The 10,182-nt window shown below is 49.7% G+C and overlaps 1 protein-coding gene across 1 annotated transcript in view; it reads right to left on the minus strand.

Moving 5' to 3' along the window:
* Positions 1-6,381, minus strand: part of RTEL1 (regulator of telomere elongation helicase 1) — a 33,300-nt gene extending 26,919 nt beyond the window's left edge. The window contains 15 exon segments of the mRNA XM_030463262.1: positions 109-147; positions 441-557; positions 560-592; positions 2,330-2,375; positions 2,377-2,400; positions 3,064-3,117; positions 3,119-3,149; positions 3,241-3,316; positions 3,555-3,615; positions 4,146-4,231; positions 4,672-4,764; positions 5,113-5,194; positions 5,196-5,303; positions 6,048-6,157; positions 6,304-6,381. Coding sequence (XP_030319122.1) covers positions 109-147; positions 441-557; positions 560-592; positions 2,330-2,375; positions 2,377-2,400; positions 3,064-3,117; positions 3,119-3,149; positions 3,241-3,316; positions 3,555-3,615; positions 4,146-4,231; positions 4,672-4,764; positions 5,113-5,194; positions 5,196-5,303; positions 6,048-6,149 — 952 coding nt within the window. The 5' untranslated portion in view covers positions 6,150-6,157; positions 6,304-6,381.
* Between the last annotated feature and the right edge of the window lie 3,801 nt (positions 6,382-10,182).

The following is a 10,182-nucleotide window of genomic DNA, read 5'->3' on the forward strand; positions in this document are numbered from 1 at the left end:
ATTAATTTCTGTTATGAGCAAACTCTACAGACCACTACATGAGCAGTTTTATACCTGCTGACCTCTTGCAACTCTTTCAACAACACAAGGAAACCCCAAGCCCCTTACTTTTTATCTTTGCTATATCTTCCAGTTCCATGTTCAGCCCTGTCAAAGAAAGAAAAGATTTCTGTGAGGCTGTGTCATGTCTGCTCCATTCCTGATTTCCTCATGGCTTTTCAGGAATTAAGGGTACAAAAGCCAGAACTGGGTGCATGGAATGACACCTTCTGTATTCCCCTCACTGTGCTCTTTCATGACTCCTCGTGGTTTGGCCAAATCTTTTCCTGTTTCTTCAGGCAGTGACTACTAATTAATCATCATTTATCCACTAATGAGAGTAAGTTTTCCAGAAGCTGACAGGATGAGTTACTGGCAGTGGTTTGTGGTTGTCAGCCCACCTGAAGTGGCCAGCTCCATGTGGAATTCAGCATGGATTTCATTCTGCTGCACCACTTTGGCTTCTTCTTCCAGCACTGAGTCCACAGCCTCCAGGGCTGAAGCCAAGTCATAGGGGTCAAGTCAAAGGAAGAGGATTCCTCACACAGCTTCTCTGGAACAGAAGGAAGGGAGGGAAGTGGCACTGGCCAGCTCACTCTGCTCTTTGCTGAGACAGCTTCAGGGATGTTCAACTCCAGAAGACCTGGACTGATTTCATTTGTCTCCACCTCAGGCCAGAAGAGGTTTTATAAACACATCAAAGACTCTGACTGTCACCAGGAATCCTTTTTTCTGAAATGTGGAGCAGTTTGCTGCTTCGTTCAGCAAACACCCTGCCACTCCCACCTAGCAGATCAGTGTCATTAAGATCCCTCTGGTTTTTAACAGGTGTCACCCCCTCTGTATTCTTCATCTCTTAAAATTCCTTTTTTCTTGGCATCCTTTTCTTTCACCAGTGCAGTTGCCAAATTGCTGCAAATCTTACTGCCAAGTGGCATTTTTTAAAGTTAGGAAATCAGTTTATTCTCCAGAAGAGTCACTTCTCAGTCCCTCTCACACTTGTAGGAAATACTGACATCCCTGTACCCACTCCTATGAGGACATGGTCCCAGCCCCTCATCATCTTGCATTCTGAGATGGGGCAGAGAGACAGAAAGGGAAGAGGGGCCATGAGAAAAACAAAATGCATGTTATTCATATGCAAAATTTGGGCCAAAATGTCTACCAGAATAATTATTATTATAATAGAAATAGAAGAACACACCCTAGCTTTCTGTAAAAATAAAATTGGTTTGAATACTCAAAATGATAAGTTTGATAGAAATCTTTATGGCCTTGGAAAAAAAGAAGTTATATATTGCTCTGTCATGGATTTCTCATTCACAAAAAGAAGCACTTTCCCTGAGGAATGGAAAGAAGTAGTAAGGCCACAAAGGATGTGCAATAGCTGTGAACAAAACATGCTCTGAAGAAAAACTGTTTGAGCTTGCTGCATGTGTAAACAATCTAATCAGAAAGAACTCAAGTTTCTTTCAGAGTAATTGTTTCCACATAATAACCTGGAACAGACTGTACTGTGAGAGCACTGTTGGTAAGTGAGGCACTTTAGAAAAACTCTTTCTGGCTAATTCTGGATGTAGACAGAAATGAATATTTTTAGGAGACTACCAAAGAGAAAAGAAAGAAAAAAATTCAAATAACTGTGACTGTATTCCTTAGCCATTTTTTCAACAGAAAACAAAGATTTTTCTGATGAAAGCACATCTTGGACACAACTCCCTCTTGTCAAGCCCAACACACCCTCCAGTGGCCTCTTGACTGAAAGAATGTGGAATCAGAAAACAAACTGCCCAGCTGCTTAGCAGAAATCCCACTGGGATGGTGTTTATGTGGCAGAAAAAAGGGACAGATTCAGCTGTTCCTTTGCATTTCATCATTTAAGCAAAAGGGCTGCAGCTTCAAGCCAGCTAGGAGGAATATCTTTCTTTATTGTGGGTGGCTTTTTTTATTTTTATTAATTTTCTCTATGACTGAAGACTTGCAAATATTACAAGACTCCCATTTGCCATCTACTGCCCTGGGACAACTCATGGAGAACCCTTCAAGCAAGGCAATGAGTGTCCTTAGAAATGGGGAGATCCACAGAGGAGGAAACTCAGGGGGAAACTCTCAGCTTGCAGAAATGACAGCAGTGCCACCCATCAAACCCCAAAGCTTCAGGTGCCACAGAAACAGGAGATATTTGTGATAAATAAGCATTAACCACTGAGACAGCTGAGCTCAGGCTTCACCAGGTGTTTGTAGCTCCCTTTGGGGGATGTTTGGGAAATGGCAGGAGAGCAGAAAGGACTCACCACGTTGTGAGCTTCATCCAGGATCACCACAGTCCCCTTCAGGGTCCAGGCTGTGTGCTCTGCGGCTCTGAGGGGAAGAGGAAAACATGGGAATGGCCAAAACTCACAGAGAAATATACAAGAAACTGGCTTGAAACAGATTTAGGGTTTTCATTTTGAGCTTTGAAATGTTTTTGACAGAGAAAACAGCAAGTAATCACTGTGGCTACCTAGTACAGATTGACTATTTTTTTTTCTGGAAAAGAAAGTGATAAAATGCACCATGGAAAAGTTTATGGTGACATTGGAATAAAGAAAAACCCCCCAGCTGTTCCAGAGGAGGATACACAAGTTTATCAGAATTAATTTCAGTCTGATTTAACTTTCAAAGCCAGCCATTATTTCCAAGAGAGAAAGAAATGCAGCTCAGAGCACAGACAGAAATCCTGTGCACCATCTGACTGGAGATTTGTATTCAGGAGGTGAAGATCACCAGACAAGGGCATCACTTGCTGCAAAACCACAAATAACAAAAAAAAAACAACCCCAAAATTCTGAACTGTGGGGAAGAATTTACAGAAAATCACACATGGAGTGGCAGCCTCTGTGGTTCTGCATTTGAGCTGGGTTTTGCTTAGTTCTGAAGCACACCACACTCCTGCCAGGCATCAGTTTTGCACAGCTTATCCACTAAAAGCCACTAAAAGATAACAGAGGAACAATTGCATTGCAAAGCAAAGATATTTATTACCTTTGAGTCTAGTAAATAGTTGTAAGGCATAAAAATAATATCTGCTTGCTGCTTTCAGGCTTCGAGACAGATAATAAGGACAAGTTCTGTTTAAAAAGAAAGATAAATTATAAAGTAACTCCACTTTGGTCACCATTTTTTCTGTGAGGGGGAGGAAGGTGAGAGGGAAACCTTTACCTGTGCTTGTTTCCATTTTTAACCAAGTCTTCAATATCCATGATTGAGTCAGTCAGTTCTTTCTCTGTACTCTTTTCTGTTGAAAAACCCCAACATTTCAGCCACAGCCTCAGAGAAAAGGACCACAAAGATTTCCTTTGTTACCCCCAGTGATCACAGCCAGCTGCTTCTCAACATTCCATTCCTGAAACTCATCCATGCAGAGCAAACCACACACACAGGCAGACTCTGCCAACTCTCCCAAACTTCTCTACCTGCCCAGCAAACCCCTCCCTCTCCAAAGAAAAGGGTTTTATGTCCAGAGCCACACTCACCTTCCACGTTGTTGTAGAAGTGACAAGCACGAGCTGACACTTTCACCCTGCACATGTAGATCTGGAAGGCACAGAAGATTTTAGCCCAGGTTCTCAAGCAGTGAAAAGCACATTTTTGGGGTGAAGAGTGAGACCAGCTGGAGGATAATGCTAACCACAGAGCTCTGCAGTTTCTAAAATCATGTGTCCTTCTTGCCCACCTTAGAAGTTTGGTTCTATTTCACCCACACCCAGAGGGAAATTTGTTTGTGTTTTGCCACTGATGTTTTTTAAAGCACTGATCTTTGTCCTTGCAAGGCCAAGCAGCCCATGAAGCACTACTTGGAAATCATTGTTGCCCCTTGCAAAGACTTGAGTGGCAGATCAGCAAGTCAACTTCAGACTCTTAACCCCTCTCATGTCCTTTCTCTGGATGGACAAACCCTACCAGAGGCACAGAATTAAAATTTGCCCTCACAGAACCAGAAATCTGAAGTTTCTACCACAGCCCCCCAGTGCCACAATAATGCCAGAACTCAGAATTAAACTCCTGCCACAACAAATTTCCCCTCCACCTTCCTCACTGGGGACACACCAGGGCTCTGTTCTCACCTGCATGTGGGTTGCTCTCCTGCCTCTTCCACGGTCAGGATGGATGCAGAGCTGATCCCTGGAACCAGCACACAGACCTTTGGGCCCTGCCCCAACAGAGCAGAGAGAGCTGGTGTTAAACAGGAGGGGAGAAACAGGCAGAGCTGTACATGCTCACCTGGGGAAAGGAAAAGGCTCAGGAGAGAAATAGGTGAGCCCAAAATAAAGATCTGAAATCAGAAACAGTAACTCAAGGAATCACCTTGTAAAGGCTGCCTGTGAATTTAAGAAGTTTGAAGTCAAACCCAGACCAAATTCAGGAAGTTCTGTGATCAAAGGGGGTAAGAGAGGCTGGGAAGTCTGGAAGCCAAAAAAAAACCAAACCCAAAACAACCCACCAAAGAGCTCCAGGTTCCACCCAAGCACATTGATATCCATTTCACTGGATTTCATCATCTTTTCATCCCTTGACCCACACGAAATTTGGCCCATAATTAAACTGGACAGGTTCTCTGACACAGCACCATTATCCTAAGTCATAGTTACCTGTAGACTGTGTTCTTCAGCTCATTAATGACCTGTGGAGCTGTGAGTGAGTTCTGGAGGCAATAAATGATTTTGGGAATGTCGGTGTAATAAGCTGCCAGGTGGAGGAGAAGAAAGCAGAACCAGATTATTAGCAGAGGAAGAAGAACCAGAGATGTCATCAGGCTCCTTTCCCAGCTGGCTACCATGGTAACAGTTTGCCTTGCAGAAAGAGCAGGGAATTCTCTCACCCCAGTCCTCACACACACACACAGTGAGCTAAACAAGTTTCTGGTTTCACAGAAATTCCATAAAATGTGTACAACACCCTCAGAAAGGTGTGAAACTGCTCCAGCTGCACAACAGCCCCGTGGCCTTTTTAATGCCATTCTGGTGACAAAAAGGAGAGGGAAAACAAGTGTTTGTCAACCTCCCTGAGCATAAAACCCCCCCCAGCCCTTACCTGGGGTGTCAGCATCGGGGGGTCCAGGAGGAGAGGGACCTCTCGGGAACAGCTCTGCCCCCCCCAGCCTCTGGGAGATTTTCCCTGGCAGAAATCCTGTCCTGGAGGTGTTCCCGCCAGGCCAGGGCAGAGCAGAGCAGGCACAGAGTCTTCCCTGTGCCCGTGGGGCTCTCCAGAATCCCGTTCACCTTCTGGGGGGAGAGAAGGAGAAGAAACAAGGGGGAAATGAGACATTTCCAGGCACAGCCAGAAGAGGTCTGGGAGCAGCCTGGGAGTTTTGCAGGAAAAAGGTGAATGGTTCCTGGGAGACTGTCCTGGGACTGACTGACTGACAGACTGACTGACAGGCGACTGACAGTCTGACTGACTGACAGACTGACTGACAGGCTGACTGACAGACTGACTGACAGGCTGACTGACAGACTGAGTGACAGGATGACTGGCTGGCTGACAGACTGAGTGACAGGCTGATTGACAGACTGACTGACAGGCTGACAGGCTGACTTGACAGACTGAGTGACTGACTGACAGGCTGGCTGACAGTCTGACTGACAGGACTGACAGATCAACTGACTGACAGACCAACTGACTGACTGACTGGCTGATTGATGGCTGACTGATTGACAGGCTGACTGACTGACAGGCTGGCTGACAGACTGACTGACTGACAGGCTGGCTGACAGACTGATTGTCTGACTGACCGACAGGCTGGCTGACTGACAGGCTGACTGACAGGCTGGCTGACTGTCTGACAGGCTGGCTGACTGACTGTCTAACTGACTGACAGTCTGACTGACAGGCTGATTGACAGTCTGACTGACTGACAGGCTGACTGACAGATTGACTGTCTGACTGACTGACAGACCAACTGAGTGACTGGCAGGCTGACAGACTGACAGACTGACTGACTGACTGCCCCCCAGAACCCAACCCACCTTCTGCAGACACTCCAGCACCCTGGCCATGTAGTCCTCCTGGCAGGGGTAGGGCTGGAAGGGGAAATCCACCGCGACGCCGTTCAGCGTTACCCGGGGCATGGCTGCACCTGCAGGGAGCGGCGAAACACAGAGCCCGGTACCGCCGGCAGCCCGGGAACGGCGGGAGGAAGAGCAGGGAGGAACCGGGAGGAGGGCGGGAGATCCGAACGCCGGAAAAACCCGGGTTCGCCTCACGCTTCGGGACGGGACGGACCCGAGCAGAAGCCTCCCGGGCCGGGCCGGTGTCCTGGGACCTCTCTCCGCGTTCCGGGACCCCCGGAAGCTCCGGGACCCCCGGAGCCCCCGTGCTCCCTCACCGCCCTTCGGAATCCCCCGCCGCCGGGTCACGTGGGGCCGCACGCTGCGTCACTTCCGCTCGGGGCTGTCGCGAGAGCGGCGGCGTTGCCCTGGCAACCGGGAGGGGAAGCGGTACCGGGGGGTCCGGGCCAAGGCCTGGGGATCGGGTTCGAGTTCGGGTTCGGGGGGGAATGAGCGGGGCTGGGGAACTGCTGCCGTCTCCTGTGAGCGGCTGTGGAGCTCCGGAGGGCCCCGTTGAAGCGGGGACTGAGCCCGGCCCGTTTGGGCCCTGCTGGGCCTGGAGGGCATTGGGAGCCGGGCCTGAGGAGAGAAATGAGTTATTGATTTATTGATTTATTAATGGTCCTGATCCTGCCTGCGGGCTGGCAAAAGCAGCGTGCTGTGAGGTGGTTGCGGGAGGGGATACAGTGGGAGGAGGAAGGTGTTGGGACTTGTGGTGTTGTGGGACACTTGTGGTGTTGTTACAGTGATCCCAGGCACTGGTGCCATGGAGAGGAACAGCAAGAAGAGGAGCTGCAGGGTGGGGAAGGGGGAAATCAGTGAGACACAGAGGTCAGCCAGACAACACATCTCCCCATCACCCTTCTGCTTCCCCCCCAAACCCCTCAGTCCAGGCTCTGAGCACCCCCAAAGGGTGATCTCCAAGTTGAATGGACAGACTGGGCTTATCTGGGTCCCCAGGTCCTGCAAAACCACATTTTATGCAGTTATCTGAGAAGAAGGTGGGGGGGAATCTCTCACACACCTCTCCCTGGATTTATTGCTGTGTTCAGATGCAGATGTAGGACAGGATGTGGCTTCTTGCAGTGTGTCTGCACAACCCTTTGTTCCTAGCCAGCTGCACAGGGTGATGTTGGGCTGTACCTTCTAATATTTAAAGAAAAATAACTTACTGAGAGGAACAAATCTGAAGTGTCAGTGTCTTCCACAGTGTGGTCTCATCTCAAACTTCTGGAACGTTCTGTGTCCTCCAGGTGCTGGGTGAGGGGAGCATCCAGATGGTGCTGGTTTGGCTGCCAGTCCCCAGACCCCTGGAGCTGAGCCTGGGCTGTGCAGTGTCTGCAGAGGTGGCCTTGGGGCTGCAGAGCCTGGAGATTCCCTGCTGAGCTTACAGTGTGCTCCCCAAGGTCTGTGGTCAGCTTCTGAGTCTGAGCTCCTGAGCTCCTGAGCTCCTGAGCTCCTGAGCTCCTGAGCTCCATGCCACTGTGCAAATAAAGCTGGCAAAAAAAAAAAAAGAGAAATGACTTTGTAAAGATTGGAAAACGAGAGCCTGGGGCTATGGGGCAGGAAATAAAGGTTTGAAATGCATCCTGAATATCTGGGCAGGTGTCATGATTTCCTCTATTCCTCTCATGCCAGGGTGTAACAGCAGTGGTGCAGAAATCATCATTTTAACTTCTTTTCCTGTAGTATTCCCTCCCTGTGTCAGTGTAACAGCAGTGGTGCAGAAATCATTATTATTACTTCTTTTACCTACCAGGAGAGGAGAGCTGGGAGGTCAGCAGCTCCTGCTCCTCTGCACCACTTTTTCCCTCCCTTGACCAGGGCTGCAGTGCCAGCCTTGGCTCCAGGGTTGCTGTGCCAGCTCCTGCTAAAACCAGAACAAACCCAGAACTGTTGCCAGCCTTGAGAAAAAAAAAAAAAACCCAAATAAAAATGTATTTCTTATCAGGTTGCAACAGGGTTGGGAAGGTTTGGTGAAGGAACTGTTGGTGGTGTTGGGCTGCTGGTGGTCTTACGCCTGGGGTTGCTGGTGCTCAGCTCCAGGGGGTGAATCCTGAGCTCTGAGAAGAAAGGAATTTGGGAGAGGGAAAGGGAAGAGGAAGGAGAGGAAGAGGAGTGATAAAACTGGAGTGGCACAGGAGGATTACACAGAAGCAGGACCCAGGTTGTCTGCACTGCTCACTCGTGGGGCAGAGCTGGGGTTAAGGATTGCTCATTTGAAATGGTGGGATGCCAGGCAGGGGGGGAAAAACCCCACAAAAACCCCAAAAATCCTACAAAATAAAGCTTTGGAAAAGGTGATCTGTGAACTCTGGAGGATGTGGAAGTGTGAGGGGTTGAGCTGAGCTGGAGAACCAGCAAGGAGAAAGGTTTGTGCAGTGCAGAAACACCCAAACCATCAGCTGGGTTCCTGCCAGGAGGGAAGCAGGGATCCTGAGGAGTGGAACAAAGAGTCTGAAGAGCAGCAAGAAATGTCTGTGAGCAGCAAGAAATACCTGTGAGCAGCAAGAAAGATCTGTGAGCAGCAAGAAAGATCTGTGAGCAGCAAGAAATATCTGTGAGCAGCTGGAAATACCTGTGAGCAGCAAGAAAGATCTGTGAGCAGCAAGAAATACCTGTGGAACACCCCATGAGTTGTTCCTCAGAGGATTAAGTTGCCACTCGTTGTCTTTCTGAGAGGTGATGGTTCCCATTGGCAACAGTGAATAAACTTATGTTTGGCCACCAAATTATTGATTCCTTTAAAATCCAGATGACCCAGAACCTTTCTGTCTCTTTCCTGTTGGGAAATAAAACCATTTTCCTCCTTGGTGCCCCAGTTTGATGGTGCTCACAGTGTTGTTTTAACACCCCTGTGAGTGAGAGGGAGGAACCCCCAAAAGGGGGTTCTGGGGAGGGGTCTGCAGCAGCCCCTGCTCCTCATCACCTCCAGCAGCTGGGTTGTAGCTGCCCCCAGCCTTGGGTGACAGAATTACAGGCTCCTCCTCTTCCTCTCCTTCCTCAGCCAGTACTTGGTACTGCTTGGCCTTGGAGCACGGAGGCAACAGGACAGCAGGAGGCTGGAGGCAGGAAAACCAGGGAATGACACAAAAAAAATGAATTATTGTCTTTAAACTGCAGGTTTTTAGGCACTGCTCAACCTGAGCTTCCCTGCAGCTGGGGGAGTGTTGGGGAGGGCTGGGGGGGTTGTTCAGCTTTGGGGGGTTGCAGCTGGTGGGGATAACATCTGGCAGGAAAGGGACAGAGGATGGGGGTGGAGAATCAGCTGGGATTGCCTGGGATCCCTTGGGATCCCCTGGATCACCACCGGGGTGAGGTGGGGTTGGGGGGTGCAGGGGCAGCAGGGACAGGGGGGGCTCAGTGGTCCCTGCTGTGGGTGATGCTCCAGAAGCAGAGGGGCTTTGGCTGCTGACAACAGTCATAGATGGAAATGCTAAGGGAAAAAAAAGGAGAAAAAATGACAAGAAAAGACATCATGGTGCCTGGGGAAGGTGGAAAGCAAGGGAAGTCCCGATGAAGGCTCCTTCTGTTCTTCCTCCTCCACTTTTACAGCAGTTCCCACCCCACCCCAGCCCCTTTTGTGCTGCTTCAAAAGAAACCAGAACAACCACGCCTGAACCTGCTGAGCCCCTCGGGACCCCCCCACCCTTCTCCTAAAGCTGCTGCAGGGTTTGGGTTCCCCACGGGGAGGAACAGGAGAAGGGAAAAGGGGGGAGGGGGAGGGCACCGCCTTGGAAAAAAATTAAAAATTTGCTAATTCCTGCTTTCAGCGAAGGAAAAAGCAGCTGAGCCCGTCTGGAGCGGAGAAGAAAGGGAGGAAAAGGAGGAACAGAAATCCTTTTTTCCCGGCTCCTCTCTGGGTGTGTCCCTCGCCCCCCCCTCGCCGTGTCTCTGCGGGGCTGGCAGCAGCCCCGGCTGGGAGGGACCCGGCGGCAGAGCCACCCAACCCCCCCGGCCTGATACGCTCGTTCCGATTCTGAACTACTGACCCTGCTTTTTTGCCTTACCCCCCCTCCCACCCTCCCCTTCCTCCGGGCTCCCCCCCCCAGCC

Source organism: Calypte anna, chromosome 20, assembly GCF_003957555.1.
Source record: "Calypte anna isolate BGI_N300 chromosome 20, bCalAnn1_v1.p, whole genome shotgun sequence".
Lineage (NCBI taxonomy): Eukaryota > Metazoa > Chordata > Aves > Apodiformes > Trochilidae > Calypte > Calypte anna.